Source organism: Solea solea, chromosome 18, assembly GCF_958295425.1.
Source record: "Solea solea chromosome 18, fSolSol10.1, whole genome shotgun sequence".
Classification (NCBI taxonomy): domain Eukaryota; kingdom Metazoa; phylum Chordata; class Actinopteri; order Pleuronectiformes; family Soleidae; genus Solea; species Solea solea.
In genome coordinates, this window is record NC_081151.1 from 18,662,440 (window position 1) to 18,683,633 (window position 21,194).

The 21,194-nt window shown below is 43.1% G+C and overlaps 1 protein-coding gene and 1 long non-coding RNA gene across 3 annotated transcripts in view; both read left to right on the top strand.

Annotated features, from left to right (window-relative positions):
* Positions 1–391: 391 nt before the first annotated feature.
* LOC131445002 (uncharacterized) lies at positions 392–1,057 on the top strand. Its single transcript, XR_009233787.1, has 2 exons — positions 392–433; positions 612–1,057. It is a non-coding gene; the product is annotated as an uncharacterized LOC131445002 (long non-coding RNA).
* A 4,543-nt stretch (positions 1,058–5,600) lies between these two features.
* kif26ab (kinesin family member 26Ab) overlaps positions 5,601–21,194 on the top strand; it is a 68,049-nt gene continuing 52,455 nt past the window's right edge. The window contains exons 1-2 of one of the 2 annotated variants that reach the window (XM_058614916.1): positions 5,601–6,097; positions 7,839–8,057. In XM_058614916.1, coding sequence (XP_058470899.1) covers positions 5,963–6,097; positions 7,839–8,057 — 354 coding nt within the window. In that variant the 5' untranslated portion in view covers positions 5,601–5,962. Of the gene's footprint in view, positions 6,098–7,297; positions 7,597–7,838; positions 8,058–21,194 lie in introns of those variants that run through there. The other variant, XM_058614917.1, reaches the window with a different exon arrangement.

Here is a 21,194-nt window from a genome sequence, read left to right on the forward strand (position 1 = left end):
TTTTAAAAAGACAGCTTGAGACTTTGAAAGGTGTTCTGATTAATAATTAGATTCATCTTTGCTGCACTTTAAAGGACCTAAACTGCAGCTTGTGTGAGATTCTTCTTTCTTGACTGTGAGATAAACATAAGATTAAACCTAGAAATGAAGAGAAATGGCAAAACATCTTTTGTCCACGTGACTTATCATCCAGCACAGGCAGGTATTTGCTGTCTCTGTCTTGAGGGCGGCTGCCCCATCGCTCTCCTCGCTGGAGGAACCCAGCTCGTCCGGTTAGACCAGCATGGGTCTCATTCCTGCCTGAATGAAAGGCTTGTATGAACCAAGCCCCGAAACACTATATAAAGAGCCGTGACAGCTACACTCAGTCAGTGTGAGCAGGGATGACATCGGGGAAACACTATGGAATGGAAAAAGAAGTCACCTTCTCCAGGTGAGCACTCGGACGCAGGCCATCGTGGCTGTGGCCTCTGCTTGTTTTTTTCTGGACTCTACATTCTGTTGCAAGTAAGATCTGCTGTGTTGTTGAAACCTGTAGAAATGATGTGTCATGATCTCCGAAATCTAATCCCAGCTTCTTCTGTTTTTTTCTCTCTGATTGATGGAAACAGCACTTTTAAAAACGACAGACTTTTACCCCCGAAGATGAGTGTAGTCTCTCTGATTAAGTGGTTCTCAACAGTTCAACAGTTCTTAGAGAAAATTGTGAAATGTTTAGGACCACTTGACCAGCCAGACAAATGCTGCGGTTGGAAAATACGTCCTCGGAAGGCCGGACCTGTTGGTGATCTTTACTACAACTGTGTGTGATTCCCTCTGCTATTCTTCTTCCTCTCTCACTGTGCCCCCTTGTGTTACACTGACAACTGCATTCCAGGCACCAGCGAGGTTGTAAAAATCACCAGGCTCCAGTAATTTCATTCTGCTGGCACACACAGAGATTTTTAACAGCCTCACTGATGCCGTAATGTCTTTTTTTCTTTTCTTTTTTTTTTTCCTCCACAGTTTTACTGTTGCTGCTATTCAGAGGTACTGATTAAAACAAGTCAATAAAGAACCATTTGTCTCTGTTGAGTCTGTGTGGGCTTGGGGACGTCGAGTGTACGGGGACGGTTGCTGCTCAGAGGACTGAAAACATTTAACGTCCAGACCTTTAAACCAGTGCAGACTGGTGTGTAAATGATGACTAATTAAACATGGGTCGCCTATCGTTGCTTTTAACTTGATTTATGACAAATATTGGTGTCTTCTGTTGTCTGTAACATCAATTAAACCACTTACAAATCTAAATGTAGATACAGTTCAACTTAATAACACACAACTCCTTATATGGACATCCTGGGGGGGGGGGGGGTGTTTATAGGTCACATAGTGAGGCTTTAAAAAAATGTGTTCTTGCTGTTGCTGAGACAAAGTTATGATTCATTTTATAACGCATTTTTAGTAGTAGTGATATAACGTAGCAATAATTTTGCGGAAGTCACAAAATTAGACCGTTTTTCTTTTTATTTGTGTTCATAAAAATGAGCCATGTGAACACACAATTCAATCAGATTTTGAGTACTTTTTGCTCGGGTGTGTTTATATAGTTGTTGAAAATGAAAAAGAAAGTGAATCAGATGGCCTGGGTTGTGCTGAAAAAAAGGATATAAGACACTCTATATTGCGCATTCTTATAACCTCTGTATATGTAACGGAGTTAAGAAGTAGTGTGATTCCACTTGCCATAAAAAGAGAAAACTCATCTCACAACACGGAAACTTGTTTGTCCTATGGTAATTAAATGCAGCACCCCTGTGGATTAGGGTCGTGCACCCCGGGGGGTAACAGCAGTCGGACTTCGCTGTTTCCCTGGTAGGTGCATGAACTATGAGCTCCGCTATTGTTTCATATTAATTACGTTAATTTTAATACTAAGGGGTGGTTTAAGTTGTAATTTTTTTTAAGCATATAGCTCCCGAACGGTCATAGGAAGTTGACAGTGTTTTCTTTTATTGTTGTTTACAAAATGACTAGTGCTACACGTTGTTAGCTAACCTGCACTTTCTTTTAATTTTACAATTTTCAGGCATGTATGTGTGTGTGAGAGAGGAACCGGGGACTGACTGTATTATTGACTGTACGGATTAGTATGACGGGGAAGCTAAAGACTAAAGACTCAGTGCGGGACAACTAAAAAAAAAAGTGTCCTTTTTTCCCAAGGAATAGACTACTTTATATTGCATAAATGATTCATGAAAGCACTGAGGACCCATTATCCCCCCTCTCCCTTTTAGACAGCCCCCTCCTCCCTTTCCCCCTTTGATCTCTATAATGTGCCAAGAACTATCAATATTTGCTAAACGTCTCCTCACAAACCCCTGTCCATGCAGGGGGAGAGGCTGCCAAGGTCTCACAAGCATGGGATAAGACATAAGAGGAGCGTTAATGAGACGCCCTGAGCGATGTCCCTGTACGTGTACAAGGGCAGCAGATGTAGCAGCACTCTTGGTCCCAGGAGGATCGACGTCCTCCGAATTTCATCGGCGGCTGCAGGGGGAGACTCAACCCAGAGCCTCCTCCAGTGGGGAGTGTTAGGTGACGTGGTAAATCATCTTTACTATGGATTGCAATCATTGGTCTACTGACAACCCCGGGCCTCCACCCTCCACCCTGTCTCAAAAAAAAAAGGTCTATCAAGTGTCTATCCTTCAGTGTATGAGTGAGATGGGAGGAGTGATTTGTGTGCTCCGTGAGGTGTGTGTGGGATTAGAAATAATTAATTCATGCTCAGAATATTTATCCCCTCTCTCTGCTCAGCCACCAGAACGCCATTGTTGCGTGAGAGCGTCGAAATCCCTGTGTTGTTTTCACCTCCGACGAGAAAAACAAAAACATAACTTATCGCTGTGTTCCAAAGGCGAGTGATGTCTGACTGAACATGAATGTGACTCCAGATGAGCTGTTTTGACAGCCATCTGGAAGTGAAGCAGTGGACTAAAACAGCACTGCCACACGAGTGAAATGAAAATCAACCCTTTTACGTTGAATCTTCTCCACTCTTTGTTCAGCCAGAGGGCCATTTTATTGATTTCAGCTATGGTCAGCTCGCTCCTCATTAACAGGAGCTACAGGTCAGTCTGTGGAAAACAGTTGTCTGCTGTGGATTTGGTGACAGAGTGACATCACTAACGTGATTTCAGCTATTTAAACTTGACACTTATCATTTTTAAAGGGGAATCTGACTACAAACAAAGATGTGTATCTTTATGAAGCAAGCTAGCTATCTATCTATCTATCTATCTATCTATCTAGCTTACTTTTTTGCACCTTTTCAAGTAATTTGGATCTTTTTGTGCGTGCTGCATTTCTGTTTGTGCCTTCCTCTTATTTAGTCACAATAAATACTTTGTTAACAGTGACGTTTGTGGTTTGTGACCTTTGTTTTGTGGTCACTGTGCTCCATGTTCGTTGGGTCACTTTTCAGTCACAGCTTGGGTGTTAGCAAGTTAGCAACATTGGTGTGTGTGTTCATTGGTTGACGACAGTGACAATTGTTTGTGTTATGGTTGATGCAGTCCACGTTGTATGTCAGTCACTTGTGAGTTACTGCTGTATTGTATGTATTGTGTGTAGTCTCTTCGCAGAGACTACGAAGATTGGGTGCATTTCTGTAACTTTGTGTTGGATGGCTAGTGTCCATTTTGTGCTGTGATAGTAGCAGTTCCCTTTTGTTGGGTTTTGTGAGTTACTATGGCGGCAACTTTGGTTTAACCCATTTAGTTTGTGACTGGTTTGTGACTCCACTTTGTGTGGGACTCTTGTTGAATCTCAAAATACTACATTTGACTTTGATTCATAGTGTTTTGGTTTAAACTGTCTCATGGATATTGTTTCCAAAATGTGTCCACATCTGACATCATCACAAAACACTCAGCTGCTCAGCTTCACAAGAAACTGGTCCAGACTCATAAATAAAAAAAAAACCTCAGCTGACAAAACACTGCTTCACACTAACACTCCCACTGAAACACAGCAGCGCTCACATGTGTCTTCTGTTCTGTCCAGTCAGCTTATACATCAAACCATTAATGATTCCCTCAACCACAAACCACCACCCCCCAATAGGTCTCAACCAATCAATCTGTGGGATAATTAGCCTCCGCCTGCTCGAAATGCTGAACGCTCAATGAGTGGGAATTAGCACTCATGAGATGTTACTGAATCTCACTCATTTGCATCATTCTGCAGCAGCTACGCGTACACTATCCAGTTGCTCATTTTGATATATCCTGCAATAAAGTATAATGAAATCAATCAAAATGAAATCAGGTTTAATTCAATTTGAAAGGCCTGCTCATCAACAGAGTGAAAGTTAATGAAACATGGTGTCTCCCTGTGGCCAGTGTTTCCCTTTTTTCAGAAGGGACCAGTGGCTGTGGGGGTAAAATTATATAGGGGAAAGGTCAAAGGCCAGGGAACCAGCAAGTTTTGATATAACTTAGGGACCGGAAACAATCACAACCCAATGTGTTCACTTTTTCTTGGCTGTTGCATACAAATTAACCAAAGGCGGCAATATTCACACCTCTCTCCACTCTTCAGGTTCTTTCATTCTGAGGGTCAAATAATTCTGCTGCATCCTCAAAACATGAGCGCTCGCTTCATAAAAGTAAGAGAGAGAAAAACTCTCCCACTTTGATTTACGATGCTGTTCGTGACTCTCACACCATGGGATGCACCATCATTGCCAAATCCCAAAAAGGCATTTTAGGGAGCAGGATCTCAAGTGAAAATAGGGGGCACCCTCTCATATTTATGAGTTTAAAAAAGTAATGTTACATGAGCAAATCTTGTACTTACTTACACATGTATTTATTTCAATGCACTCATGCAGATGTTTACTAATTACTACATTTTTGCACACACACTAATTAGTAACACAGGTGCTGTGCGCAGCACCTACTGTATCTGCACCCAGGGATTAGGTGCCCTTGCTCAGGGGCACCCCAACCCTTGGCCTGTCCCTGGATTGAACCAACAACCTTCCAGTTAAGAGCCCAATTACTTTAGAATGTTAATGCTGTGGGGCACATACAAATAAAATGACAAAAATAAATAAATATACTGTATATTTTTTTTTTAAAGATGACACACTGTTATGATCCATTTCACAAAAACACATTGTGACTGGAACAAATTTGTGCAAAATACAGCATTTCTCACCAGTTTCCCCCGCCATTACAACAGTGAATTGTATTTCAAAAAATGTAAATAAACTGTTTCCATGAGATAAATGTTTCATTTTACGCATGATACAATATGTCATTTAAAACACGTACAAAGACACCTTAGCTGTGATGAGGTCATTACTGTGCACACTCCACGTGGGTGATAATGGTACATTGCAGGGGAAGCTGTAGTTACAGGGGTTATTGTTGTCATTGTGGTTTGTGTTGCGCTGTCTTCGTGTGGGGGCTGGCTGTCAAAGGTGCGCCAGCAAATCGGGTGGGAGAGTAGGTCATCACTGTCTGAAGGAGGGAGTGAGTGAGGGAGAGAGGGAGGCTGCGAGGGGGAGAGAGAGAGAAGGAGGCTGGAGAACAGAGAACAGCAGATGCACAAGGTGCGCCTTCGGTCCCAGACCTGCAGCAGCAGCAGCAGTAGCGGCAGCAGCAGCGCTCACAGAGCAGGCATGACCTGGCCCAGGATGGTTTTAGAAAGTGTTTAAGAGGATGTAAAGCTCTTTACATGACGGACGGTGGATTGTATTTTTGCTTGATTGTGTCTTTGACTGCGCACGGAAACCTGAGAGGTCCTTTACGCACACGCACCAGCCCCTGACCGTGCGCCACTGGATGTCCGGATTAAAAAATAGTGTGGATCTTTTCGGAGGGCACGAGAAATGTGAAATAGATGGATATACAAATCAAGTAGGTTTTTTCTTGTGGGGTGGAATATTTTCTAGGCTACACTTCCAGCCCTCATGGCTTTGCCAAACTCACCGGGGTCTCCCGGAGCTGGAAAGCCCAACCCCGGCGTGATAGACCTGGGGACAATCATCGTTGACTCAGACATCATATTTGGATTTACAAGTCACCTGCTGAAGAGAAAAACAAGGGTAAGGGTCGAGATTATTAAAGCACGTGTTATCACAAGAACCGACAATGGTCGCGCATCACTGTTGCGTCTTAAGTAAGCGGGAAACAGCAATGTGCCAAATGGACACGTTTGTCGGCTCCTGTCCGGTGTAACGTGCAGAGACTTGATCAGCAGCAACATGTCCTTCTGTGATTATCTAAAACTTCACTTATCATTACTCTGTCTAATTCAACACGTCTGCTGCAGAAATCTCTTAACTTTGTAACATTTTATTTATTGTGCTGAGTTTTGATTTAAATTGAAATTCTATTCACTCGTGCCAGTACAACTCCGTTGGTTTCTCCTGAATGTGTCATTTGAGGACAACAAATAGACAGACCAAATGTGATGCATAGAACAACAACACATGTGTTCACTGTCGCTGACATCACCCGCATGAAATATTTAAAGTTTACCAATGAAATATTTAATCTGAGTGAAAACCCCCCACTCTGCCACTCTGCCACTCTGACGGATGCTGCTCTGCGTTTGCGCCAGAGGATGGCGCCAGACTTCCATTGACAACGCAGACGCAGCCCCTGTGAGAGGAGGAGAGGCAACAGTTGCTGATGCGCTCTTTGCAACAAGAAACAACAGATATTCTGTAAAGATTATCCCTTAAAGATATGTAAAAACATTGTGATTAACTCAAATATCATCCCAGTTGTCGGAGAATGTATATTCTGAAATTGGTTTGGTCTTTATTGAGTTGTCTTATGGTCCTTTCTGATGGTGATGGTCACCCAAAGGTCTGTTCACCCTTTAACCCCAATGTAACCTCAGGTTTTGCAGCCAAACTTAAGAACATTTACACCAGATTTAAATATTTTTACTTTTTTGTTAATGGAATTGTACCAGCTATAATAACATTTGAGCCTTGATTTTAATATAATTTATCTTCGTTTAAGCATCGTTTTGCCAAAGGGCATCAATGTTACACGTTATACAATGTCACTTTATGTACAGTATATGTTAATTTTTTGTCAAATAGTGTAGAATGAGATGATTTCTGTTGGAAGAGGGGATTTGTAGGATAATGTATATTTTTAAAACCCTTTAAAAAATATTTTTATGTGCTATTAAACACTGATTCATGGCACAATAGGAGCTCTGAACCCTCATATAGGCAGGGACAGCTGTCCTCCCAGTCCCTTTAGTAACACCGCCTCCTCCTGCGCACCGCGCACTCCTCTCCTCCTGTACCAGAACTCCTCTTGCGCACCGCGTAAACTTGGGGACAAACTCCGCAGTTACCCTCGGTCAGCAGGCACGGGTCTAACACAGTGTAACAGATGACTGGTAAGCACCAGTCAAGTCTTAAGTCCAGCCGATGGCTCTACCTCACGTTTTCCACAAATTTTGAGTGCGGTGTTTCACGAAGACGTGCGCCTGGAGGTGCGACCTTAATCCGGGAGAATGAGCTCGTTCGGGCGCAATTCAGCTCCTGGTGGAAGGGACACTAGCAACCGCATGTTCACTGTAAGTTTCTTAACTACACATGGTTAAGTCTAAAAAGCCTGAATTGTTTCTACTCATGCTGCTTTTTCAACGTTGCCACTTATAAAATAAGCCGCAGTGTCTGCGGTGCGCGCTTGGGCAGGTGATCTGCGTTTCAACGGAAATTGTAAATTGGCACAAATAACACTTGTAGCACACTAACACGGTCATGTTCTTAAAGAAGCAACTTAATAACCAGACTTTTTTCTTTCGTTCTGCTGAAGGTGGAGGGATGTCCGAGTGGAGAGTCTCCAGTAACCCCCAGGAAAAGGCTTCATTCTGTGGAGGAAGCGCGCTGCAGCAGCCGGCCTGCTCCCGAGGGCGCCGGGTCTGTCTCCATCTCCGAGTCGGAGGAGAAGGGAGGCTTTTGCCAACAATGTCACGAGAAAGTGTCCCAACTGAGGAAGCAAGCGCTGAAACTGGCTGACCAAAACTCACTGAAGGTTGGGGATGAGATTATTTTATCACTCTTTTACTTTCTAAAACAAATTCGTTTACAAGTGAATAAGTCACAGTCTCTGCTGTGAAGAGAAACTGCTGGAACATGTGCACCTGTCCTGTTCATCTGAAGTCCATCCACCTGATGGTTTCTCACCATTCAAGCTCTCATCATGTGCATGTTAAGTTCTTTATTGTTACAGTTGGCCTCAAATAATGCCCTTGAATATGAAAATGGAAGCTTTTGAGACTTTGAAAGTGGCCCATTGTTTGTCCCAACAATGCTTATCTTTTTATTTTGCTGTTGGGTGTGTGTGTGTGTGTTGAGGGGGGGGGAGGAGGGATCGAGGGTTTTGTAGTGAGCAAGCTGTTCATGTTGGAGACTGATGAGGAAGTCAAGTCCCAGTCGACCTTCGCTGGGCATTGAAAGTGTTCCTGTACGGCTGCTCCCACAATTCCCACCGCTGTTAAATATAGGCCCACGCAGAGAGCACTGTTGTGGTGGGCTGGTTTTTTTTTTTGCCCTCGAGTCGTTTTCTCCTTTGTTGTTGTTTTAAAGAGCCTCGATGTCAGATTGGATTACAGCTCTTCAAGGTTCACCCTAAATCCCACAGCACCTGACATTCATATACGGACAGGTATACAAGGGACAAGCACCTGGTCTCTCTCTGTGTAGGACATCTGTATGTGTGGTCTAATGTCTGTCCTCAGCATATCAGATCTATATTCAGGTATCAGGTAAGTCCATACCGTAAAAACACATTAAGCCTCCCATTAACTGCTATTATCTGCTATGGGAACTGACCTCCCCTTTTTAGTGTGGGACCCTCCAGCAGTTCTTTGTGGCCTTCTCCAGGTGCTCAGAGTTATAGAAAGAGATGAGTGCTGCCCCCATTTCCCCCCCTCTATTTTGTACTTGTTGATGGCTAAATTGGGCTTTAATTCTGGGGTGACAAACAGTGATGGCAGGGTGCTGTTATTGTACCAGGGTTATGGTATGGGCTACTTCAGCTGAAGGACAATATACCCATTGTCTTTGCGAGTTTCAGCTGCTCACCTTTTGGGCTTCATATAGGATGCACGCCGTTATGGATGATTGTTTCCAAATTGCTTCCTTCCAATAGGGGGGACTGAGGTCAACAGGGCGACTCAGGTGGCCAGCTGGTGTGTCTGGGACCACACTACCTGCAAGGGTTCAGTCAGTGTTGTGTCTGCAGTTGTCATGGGAAAAAATGAGAGCGAAGACTGTTTACCCGTGGCTGCACTCCCCCCCCCCCCCCCCCCCCCCCCCCTTTTTTAAGAGGAAGTCGGCTTGGTCTGCTTGGTCCCCAGACATCCCTCTCCCCCCCTCACCCAGCCAGTCGACTTATTGTTTGAATACTGTAGTAGTAGCGAGTCGATAAAATTCAAGGAAGGCTGTTTGAGTAGAGTGAATGTGCTTTCAGATGTGAAGCCTAATAGAGGGAAAGTTCACTGGCTACACAGTGGAGTCTCCCAGACAGCTTTTGTGTTTTCCTGTTTGGGTCTAAAGGAACCTACTTACACGATGTCCTGTTGTAGATTTAACCCACCACAGTGTGGCTCAGTACAGCTCTGTGTTCAGGACTTCAATTGAGAAATGATTTGGTTAAAATTCAGAAAAAAAATGGGATTCAATTTTCTTTTCTTTATGCATCCACATTCACTGGCAGTAATTAAAAAAATGTTGATGCTTTCTCTCTTTTGTGTCTGCCTCACTTTAAGAGCAACATTGGAGTTTGACATTTGAAATCTCCACAAATTATGTTGCCCTTCCCTCTCATGGTTTTCTAATTATAAATATTTTATGACATTTTTTTTGAAGGATCAGCCGCAAAATAACTTTCCTATGAAACTATGTCCTTGAGCCTAACGTCACTAACTTTCAGCTGCTGAGGCGCAGTCATTCAGAGAGCAGGTCATTAAAATGCACTCTGCACTCTTGGTGTAATCAAGGGAATTTACATACGGAATTTGCATAGTTTAAAACCGTACAGTAGGAAATTGCTTTAGCGGTGAATAGCAGACCGTCTGGGCTCAATAACTGCAGACTGTGCTTATAGTGGCTGGACACAGCGGTGAGTTTTGATAAGGCATCTTCAAAGTAACCAGTTAGCGCCCGGCTGTAATCGGATCCTTTGTCAACACAGACGGACAGGGCATGGATGCACCTGGATTACATTCACACTCATCCCCTTTTTCACACCTCTATAGAGTTCGGATTTCAGCCATTATGTGCTGATGAGATGAAAACAGTGTTGTTTGTGCTTCATGAAAAGATTATCACTGACAAGTGTCACTGACAAATGTAGGTTACTAGGTTTGTAGAGAAAGTCGCCTCATGGTTTTGTGACATGGGCAAGGGCTGTAATTTGTCATCGGTGGCCCGACTGGAGCACTTTAGTGTTCATTTAGTCACAGTCTAGCAGGTGACGTTAATTGCATTTCAGTCAGACAACTCACGTTTGAACGTGAGACTGTTTATTGCACCAGAATACAGATGGTTGTGTTTGGTGTCCAGGAACAAACATCTTAAACCCCCCCGTGGAGCCTGCAGGTGGATGCTGGGGCTTAATGCATGGCCACTGACACAGGGCAGCAGCAGCACTGATGAGCAGAGGGAGAGATAGGGAAATGTTGCAGCTTAACCCTTTTATGACCATCATGATAATCAGGCCGTCTGGATTTATTTTGATTTTATGGCTGTACAATTGTCAAAAAATGTTGATATCTGGCAGTTATTCAACTGTTTAGGAATTACCGTAGGTACTGAGAAGCTGGAGTCACAAATGTGTGACTCGCTGGTGAATCTCGTCTGTGATTGGACGGTTGTTGACAAGTATATTGGCATCTAGGGTTGCCAACTGTTCCGTAAAATAAGGATTTGTTCCGTATTTGAAAGATAAAAGAAGTGTTCTGTATTGAAAATTGATTCATATGATTTTTTAAACTCATATGTGGTTCATAAAAAGTCAAACAAAACAGTGAAGCTGCATCTTTTACTGTGAAGATGAAAGTGTAGTGCAGTGTATCAGGTACATTATTCCCTGAACCACGAAGGAGGTAACATTTCCTGGGAATGGCACCCAAAAAGACTGGATTATGTTAATGAAATATTCATGGAGGCCCATCATTTTAGGTAAATACATTAGTTCAATATCACTTTTACCTCTTTACAGCGAATATGTAGCCAAGCTTTAACAGTGGATGAGGAAAACAGCTAGCATGCTAGGTAGCTATGAAAAAAAAAAGTATTTTTAGGAAATGCCTCAATTTAATTTGTATCAAAGGTAGTACAGCGTGTTTCAAAGAGCTATTGTCTTTTGTCAAGTGTAACACTGGCTCATGCAAGCTGTATCTTTGTGTTATGCTACATTAAGATAAGCTAGGCTAATGAACTAATCTCTTCTTTGTTAGCATACTTAGCATTGTGTAAATCTGGACAAGGAAATGAAAACCTGTTCTTTCAGAATGACAGTGTTACTTTCAAAAGGCGTAAATACAAAGCTACGTTAGAACTTGGAAAGGTTTTAAAATGTCCTCAGTTTTTAAAGCTCTTGGTGATCTAGGGTTTGGTGTATTACAGAGTCTGCATGGTCAATGGTAAAGTCAGCCGTGTTAACACCTGCTCATAAAAGCTGAGGCTCATGAATACAAAAGCAGTGTTAGTCCTTGTGAGCACTATAGCACACTGACTGATTAACAGAGAATGTCCTGCAGGGCTGTGAGGGCTTGAAAATGTGGATTAAGTTGAGCTGTTGGAGGCTGAGGTCAGTTGCAGCCAGATCTCACCTTTCTGATGACCTTTGCCCCTGGGAAATGGGAAAACTGGTCGCCACGGCGTTCAGGTAAAGTTACATCTCAGTTTTTTTTTGTAGTATGTGAGCAAACTAATCATGAAAACAGTGCACTGCTGATACACGCGTGCACAATGTGTCCAAGCTTATTATGAATGATGTGAACGCGTGTGACTGTGAATGTGGCTGCGGGAATTAGTTTGTCGTACCATCAGGCCTTTTGCCAGTTTTTCGTGCTGAATACATAAATCAAAGGAGCAGTAATTTTCTCAAATGCTGCATTTGGATGTGTGTTTGATTTGTTTTTCTGCTTTGTTCCTCATTTGACCCTCGCTGCATTTGTCACTGCCTGTGTTTAAAGTAGTGTTTTATTTCACAAAGCCCCAAAGAAAGGAAATTAATCAACCCTAGATCAGGCAATTTATACTTCTAGACTGAGTTTTTTTGTTTGTTTGTGTTGTTCTGTATGAAACAACACTCATTTTTATAATAACTTATTTGTTACAGAAGAAACGGGGGAAAGGTTTTGGTTGTCATGGTCTTTTACCCAGCAGGAAAATGGCTTTGATGAATGATAACGGCACCATCCATGGATGAGTGTGAGCTTACATATCATTGGAGGACAAAATGGTCAAGCAGAGATGGGGAAGAAGTGGGTGCTTGTCAGTGCAAATCTACCTGGCTACTGTTTCTCGGGCCATTCGGAGGGTGTCCTACCTCTCCTTTGTTAACTGACCTCTAACCTTTCTGTCAGTTCTCCTTGCCTTGATGGTGGGTTAGGGTTTCATGGGGCCGACCTGGGCAGGAACAGGTGTACGCTGCCAGGTTCGCTGCAGGAGGGTGGACGACAGGACAGAGTGACGGGCAGGCGAATGAAGGGAAGCACAGAAAAGAGACTGTGTAAAAGAACCCTCTGGTTGTGAAACTTGAGCTGACGTAAAGTTAAAACAGTCCATGACCATATTATTCTATTCACCTCTAAGCACCTGAGCCCCTGAGGCTTTGTGCGATATGTGTGTGTTGCATGCCTGTGTGTCTGCTCAGCAGCGCGTGCACTCCAGAGAGGCTGGGAGGAGATGAGAGACGAGACGGGAGAATACAGGGAGACTCCAGGCTGAGCCGTCCCCTCGTCTCCTCCCTGCATGCAGTGTGACTTTTGCTTTATGGCATGTGGCTGTATTAAACCACGGAGCAATAATCTGGTGTCAAGTGGTGCAGAGACCACAGACATCAGTCATAGTGCTACCGCGCTGTACTGTATCTGTGAGCCTCAGCAGCGTGCAGCTGCTCACTGCCACTTTACCTCTTCGAGTCGTCACAGCTTCATTCAGTCACTCTTTCAGCAGCTGTCAGGCACATTTTGACGTGCCAAATTTATTTTGTATTTGCATCTCATTATGTTCTTTTACTGTTGGAGCTGGGTACTGAATTTCACGTTTTTTTACATTAAGTCTTTGCGCCATGTAGCAAAGATTATTGAAAATAAAGCTGGCACTAAATGACATATTGAATTCTAATCTTTTTTTTATTAAAGAGCTGGACGTTTAGATCTCGTGTTTAAATAACATGTCACATTTGAGACTTTTAGCAGTGTTTGTTAAATAAAAATGGGATTATAGTGAAACATGGTCTTGAAGGAACACATGCAAAAATATGTTGATATTGCCAAACTCGGATATCATACGGGCACTCATATGGCACAGAGCAGAAATCACTGGTGGATCGTTTTACTCTTCAAATTTGACTTGGAATAAGAGATTTTTTCCCTAATTTTCTTCAATGTCATTTCCAGCCTTTATATCCTCCTGTGAGCCGCACAGTGTAGCTACAGTCCTTTAAATGCTGTCCTTGGAACAACAGTGTCAGCAGTTACAGTGTAAATAGTTTCTCACTCACTTTACCGCCTCCAGGTTTTCACAGCTGGTCCTGCATTTCAAGAAAGCTTCACTGGCCAAAAGCCTTTTTTCCCCCCTCTAACCTTTTACAGGCGACTCTGTAACAATGGCCACATCTTCACAATGCTTGCTCCTGTTTCATTTTACATCTTTAATTTGGTGAGCTGCAAGTGAATTGACCCCAATTGCTGCCGCTCAGTCTGCTATTTATCGTAACTGTGAGGGTAAATTGCTATGAGACAGAGTGCAGGAAATGGGTTCAGGGTGCGCAGACGCGAGGGGCTGATAGAAACTGAGCTGCGAGAAGACCGATGCCCATGCATTTGTTGGCTTCCATTTTTAAGGAGTGTGAGGGAATTCTGCACCTGGAAAGACTGCAATTCCTTGCGGCCGCACTGCTCTTATGGCTGCACAGAGGCGTGGATCCACAGTGGGCAAGATTAAACAGGAGCTCTCGGGCAAATGCACGCACACACACACCCCTGTGCATAAACAGGCACGTGCATACAGGTGAACTCATGCTTCACCCCGGACACATCCACACTTACACCTGAATGTGTCCTATTCTGGCCATCTGGTGCAGCTATGCACAACTGAAATATAATGTACGTCTACAGAGAGCCACCCAGATGTTCCCTCAATTATCTGTCGTGTTGAGCCGAGCTTCTCAGAGCCGCTAAAACCTGGGTATTTATTCTGCCTCTGTCGTTCAAAGAGGTCTAATATACAAATCAGCCCACTGTCCATAATAACAGTGATTGAGTTAAGGTGTTCAGTCAAACAGTTAGACACCTTTGAGACCAAAGGCATCATTATGTTATACTGAGCTGATGTGAAAGTGAAGCTTTGGCCACACGTCACACTGAGTGTCTTTGTGGGCCTGAAGAAGCCACAACAAAAATGTAGACCTTTCATGAACAGTAATCACATCTTTATTTCCTCAAGCTTTTGGAAATATTCCACATTCAAGAGAAAGACGAGAAGATTGATACCAGATTGAGAAGTCTAAATGTGGAGTTGGAACTACAGTCAGCTCCTGCTATGGATATGGAATTTCCATATCACTTATCTCAAACCAGGTTTGAGATGTTTTGAACACTTGTGATGGTTTATTAATGGTCTCATTTTAGTTAAGGGTCTCAATATGTGTGCAAAGTGTCCCTCCTGTTTCCAGACAGAACTAAGCTAAAGTTTTTCCTATCATAGTGGTGCTGCTGATACTCTCATCTACACCAACTCTTGGCAGGAGAGATCATTGATTTATTTCCCATGGCAGCTAGCATTGCATTAAGCTGAGTGTGAGTCATTATGAACTATAGTGAAATAGCATTGCCTGTTAAATCTCTCAAAACTGATGGCCTGGTTTTGTTAGATTAGAGGGCACTTTGTCAGAGCTCTTTGAAATATAGCAGCAGGTAATGCTGAGATTTGGACAACACCTGTGTTCTTTAGCTGTTTTACCGCTTTTGTGTTTGAAGAGTGATTGCCATGCATGTCTGAATGGGTTTGCTGCTGTTTGGCGAAGGATCACGGGTTACAATGAGCCAGACTGAAATGAAACAATGGATCTGCGGTTCGAGGCTGACAGGACCATGTGTTACGGCACAGCACAGGTCTGCAGAGCATGAGAACCGCACAACAAAGGCAGAAATGTCAGCATGCAAACAACATTAATACAACAAGAAATGCAACCAGAGCAAATGAATCAGTTTGACTTGTTAATTTAGACTGAGCTCTCTTTCTCTGGGCTTGGCTCCGTATGTCATTGTGAAGTGAGATGTGCATGATCCGAGCAGACTGCAGTTCATTATTGAATCTGATTCAGGGTGTTGGGGGGGAAAAATGTAATTGTTGAGATAAATTTTTCAAGATGCTAGGGGACGTCGCTGAGTTGGAGGTAATCTCCGACTGGCTTCATAAAATGTGTTCAATTGACAGCAGGCCTTGTGGTAGCAGACAAATCACCCGGCTTATAGCAATGTGCTGAAAGAGAATGCCAGCGTTGTGTATCCTTGCCAAGATGGATATGCAGACAGCAAACTCCGGGCTGTTTGGGCGTGGCTCCCTTGCTCATAGCAAACAGCAGATATGTAGAGTTCAGCTTGGACTTGACATTGTCTTGTTTGTTTTCCTTTTTGGCAGATGTAAACGGAGCTCGTACCTCTCACCTGCCACTTCTGAACGCTGCCAGTGTTTGGCTTCTTTGGCAATATTTACCCTCAGAGAGTGCATTCAGCTGGGCCCATATGTTAGACGAGCCTGTATATAAAATCTTTTATATTTACATGACCGAGCAACACAGTCTCTGAATAACTATTGTCACATTGCCAGTAGCTTTTGAGATTATGAGGTTCATTTTTCTAAATGTAAGCAAGATGTTTCTGTACGTTGTGTGAAATAATTCAATTTAATAGGTTAATGATTTATTGTTGCATCACAAATAAATCTTCAAATCACTCTCACTCTTTTTATAGGACTGTAAATGCTGTCCACACACTCTGACCAGAGTGGCTAAATACGCTCTCCACTAGCTAATTGTTTATTCTGTCCATGTGTTGTTTGGTGCAGCTGGTCAGGGCGCATACAGTGAGTATAAATGTAACTGAGACAAAAACAAAATCCAAACAATATCAAAACGTCACTTAGAAATTCCCTGTATATGCACAAGCAACTCTTTAAATGAAACGGTATTCAGTTGTAGTCTTTAATTCACTGCTGAAATAAGACAAGTGATAGATACTTTATTTGAATTAATAGTATTCCACTGTGGCAAGTGGTGAGAACTACTTGTTACTGTCGTTTCTGCAATTACAAATTCATTATTTTCTTAAAACTTAAATCTGTCTGTTATTCCCACAGGAGACTCTCGCGGGCCAACAGTCGTAAAACTGTGGTTGCGGTGCACAGCTGCTGTGCGAGTGCACTGCTGTGCTTTCATGTCATAATTCTATATATGTGTCTCTGGGTGACAGTATGCATGCATCGCTGTGTGATTCTATTTGTGTTTGTGTTCTAGTATATGGATTGTGATGGGTTGTGTTGTGATTGGTAGATGGGTTGCGTTAACTCGTCTTACTGGGGCTCCCCAGCTGTGTGTTGGGCTATTTTTTATCGTCAGGAGCTCATTCAGATACGTATATAGTGCTCCATAAATCTTGGCGCAGTGAGAAAATGCCAGTCAAAGTTCACGCCGCTCATGTTCATTTCATGCTTGAGTGTCCAGCTCGGCGAGCGAGGATGAGTGTGTGTGTATTGATGATGTGTGAATGTGCGTGTAAGTACTGTAGGAAAAGAAAGAGATGAAGCACATTCCGAGTCCCTCCATCCTTTCTACTTTGCCGTAGAAGTCATCCATCTTTCTGAACTTAACTGCTACCAATTTATGATTGCATTATTATAGTCAGTGTTTTATCTTCATTCCAGCACACAGGCCTAGTGGTGGTCTGGTTAATGGAGAAGGTGATGGAGAAGGTGACTGGCCAGTGCCATTACTATGGTGGGCTGTGCTTGAGGGTGAATATAATGAAAATACAAGATCTCCTTAGCTCCGATTGTAGCCCTGCTGGCATGTCATGTGCTCATATAAGGATCCAACGTGTCTGATTACACTACTAAACTACACTTCCTGTACAGTATACCGAAAAGTAAATACAGTTTATGAAATGTGCTCCTGCTGACACGGGGAGCTCAAGGAAAGAAGAGGAGAGTGTGTATTTGTGCCCACCTTCCTTTGATTATTGAGTGATTTCACTTAGCAATTTGCCTGCTGACATTTGAAAGGAAATAGCAGCGCAATGCATTCTACAAAACTGCTGTGAAGTTGCTTTTATTACCATGGAAAAGTGTGTATCTGAATTTCTCTATAAGCGCAACACTGGAAAGGTCAACCTCAGCTGTATGGATTTTCATGATGGATTTTCCCCAGAAAAAGTCAATCACAACACGAGCAGCAGTGGTGCTTATCTATGACTGTTTCCCCCCCCCCTCAACAAACTGGATTACTCTTATAACTTTTGTAATTTTTGGGCAAATGTTTGGTTAGCTTCCATAGCTTGTTTATTTTTCACTTTCCTATTGACTTCTATGAAAACTTGGATGTGTTTCAATCCTATCTTAGCGGGAAAAGCTTATAAACCCTGACAGCTTCCCTTTTTATTTTTGTTACATCTCAGGATTTTTGTAGATTAGCAGATAAGAGTGGGAGAGATGAAAACAGAACAGGCAGCGTAACTGCTTCAACTCACTTCCTGTGAAGAGTTGATAAAAATGGGTCTTGAACTTATACGGACAGCATGAAAATCCCCCCGTTATTTGAACAAATTGACATTAATGTCCACATCTGCACGCTTGCATTAAACACACATATGTTGGAGGTCACACAGGTGCTCATAATGACATTTATATTCAGATCAGCAGAAATTTGAAATTTGGACTTGTCATTACTCCCAGTGGACGAGGTAAACCTTCCCCTGTTTCTCGCTCATGAACCGTCTCCCATTAATAGATCCGTCCTTTATGCTTCCCCACTTGTTACTGCCGCTCTTTTTTATGATGTCACCCTCTCTTGCTGAAGAGCTCTGGGCTGTTTTATCTCCTTCATGTGTGTCGGGCACTTAAACTTAAACCTCTCTGTTTATGAGTCCCAAACTGCCTCTCCATCCTCTGCGTTTGCTCCTCCGTATCAGCTCAGCGTCGCCCTATAAAAGCTGAACCAACCTCGCTGTTCCGGGGGAACTTACTGTTGGGCCTCACAGTGCAGACCCCCAGCTAAGCGCCCGACTCCCATGCTGTGTGCGAGAAAGCCTGTGGGAGACCGCGCGCGTGTGTGTGTGTATGTCTCGTTTGTGTCTTTGCTGCATTATCACTGAGGCTTTTTAGTTTTCTGTAATGTCAACACCAGTCTCTCACTCTAATTGCTACTGTCTGGCATAATTAACTGTGGTTAGATTGCCTTGACATTTCACTTTCATTTAGAGCAACTTTCAGTTCGTTGTTTTCTCAGGAATTGTCATCATGCGCGTGGTATGTTGTAGCGATCCGACTGCTCGGTGTTTGCCGCGGGCCGTTTGGCAGCAGTCCACGGGTGCTTCTCGCAGATTGTGGTCTTTGTTGTTTACTGCTCTAAATTTATGCATCAAACAAAAACATTGCTGGAATGCCTGTGAACGTGTCTGTGCAACACGACAACACAAAACAGCCTCAGATGCCCGCTGAGAAGGAGGGAAGCTCTCGGAGAGCACACCTGTGTCTTTGGCCTTGGTGAATTCCTGCATAGCTTTAGTGGATGCAACTGCTGTGTTCAGTCCTGTGGCCCTCTGCTATGTCCAGCTCACCCCCCCTCTCAACGTCCCCTTAAGAACTCATACTTCAACAGCTATTGCAAGTCCAGACAGCCGCCAGCTGTAAAACAATTTTGTAATCAAGCTTAAATGTGTGGGTTTTATTTACGCACAAGGTTTTATTGGTGATGACAGCTTTAGTTTGACGTTGGAGCAACACATTGGTTTCCAGGGGCGGCCATAGACCTCTAGATGGAGTTCAGTTGTGCAGAAATAATTCACAGGGTCTGGATACATCCGTACTGCTCTGTTTTAGTTTAAAAATGTTTAAACTTTGCTCGGGGTACGCCTGTCGGCCATAAAACGGAGAAGTTTGAAAACCTGATTTTGTTTGAAAGCTCCTGAGCCGTGTTTTGGTATTGATTGGGCAAAAAACGTTTGGAAACGATGACGCAGTTTTACCCGTTTTCACTTCCTGATTGGTGGCTTTGAGCTGTCAGTTGATTGTCAGTTGTGAGAGATGAAAAAAAACTCTGTTGAAACGCTTAATTTCTGTTTCAATTTTACCTCGTCTGAATGGTCATGTGGTATCAATTTTTTGGTAGGGCTGAAAGATTTTGAATAAATATCTAATTTCGAGCATTTTGACAGGAATTGCAATTGTGATATGATTCACGATTCATTTTCACATCATTATTCGAAAAACCTATTTAAAATGATTACTGTGTGATATTTGTGCTACCTAAGATGTGTACAGGTCAAGACAATAATTAAGCTAAAATTATATTTTAACACGATTTGAAAACTGCAGTAGGCTGTATTGCAATTTCGACAAAATAATGATTCATTTTTCAGCCCTATTTTTTGGCACATCAGAATGAATGCGAGATCCTTTTTTTATCGGAAAATGCTGTTTTAAAATGAAAATGGACTAAAAATGAATGTCTCTCGATGTCCCTGACACCTCTTTCTGACCCAAAACACATTTCTTCACACATGTAAAGGATTTCTTTCTTCCTTTCCATGTCTTCCTATGAGCATATCTGCACAATAATGTTTTCACCCCTGCTCAACAGTCATGTCCACGTCCATGTAGCGAGACATTGACCCCTCCTCACCATTCTGTCCATCCGCTGACCTCTGAGCCTCCTATCGGGCCCACGCTGGGTGTTGATGCTTTCATCTCTTTGTGAGCGAGAGGCTGTTTTGGCTGCTGTGTCAAACGGAGGGGAGAAACTGGGGCACACTTGAACTCCCACAGAAGCACATTTGAACTGGATTTGAACTGTCCGACTTTTAAGATGATTTATTTGTGTGTTTGTCCGTGTATTTTTGTGATTTTTTTCTCTGCCTCTTAAACACAGTCACAGAAATGCTTGCGAATACATACAGGCGGCGTTGTTTTCAGTTTCTGTCTGATGTTGTTACCCTCACTAGAAGGCAATTCTCAAAGCGACTCTTGCTTGAGTTGTGGAGTTACAGAGGGTGCTGTAAAAAGCCCTACAGTAGCCTCCCTTCATCCCATGCTGGGTGTTTATGCTTTCATCTCTTTGTGTGAGAGAGGCTGTTTTGAACTGTAGTGTCCAATAGAGGGGTGAAATTGGGGCACACTTGAAAACCCAAAGAAGCACATTTGAACTAGATGACTGCTGTGTGTCTGATTTCTGTGTCTCTCCATCTCTTCTATTCCTTTTCTCTGCCTCCGAAACCCACTTATAAGCGTGTTTACTCACAACAAACCTGACGTCTGTTTTTGCCTGAGCTTTGTTGCCACACCAGAGTGCAGTGAAGTGTTTCCTGCTCAAGTTGTTGAGTTATAGTGGGTGCTGTAAAAAAAACAAAACTCTACAGTAGCCATTGAAAGTCATGGTGGCGCTGTGGGGATGGAGAGCTTGAGGCTCCTGCTGCAGCCGAACAATGCTTAATTAGCTCATAAACAAAGGCCAGTGGGGGAATCACAGAGGGCAATCAAAGTGTCCCATTCCTTTGAGCTTCTCTCACCATCAACAAAGCCTCTCTAATAGCCCCCGTCACTCCACTTGTTGTGTCTCACCGCGGTGTGCTTCCTGACAACATAAAAGGCTCACATTCCAAAAAAAGAGCCTCGAACGAGAGACTCTACCCCGTCCACACCTCCCTTGGCCTTCAAAGTG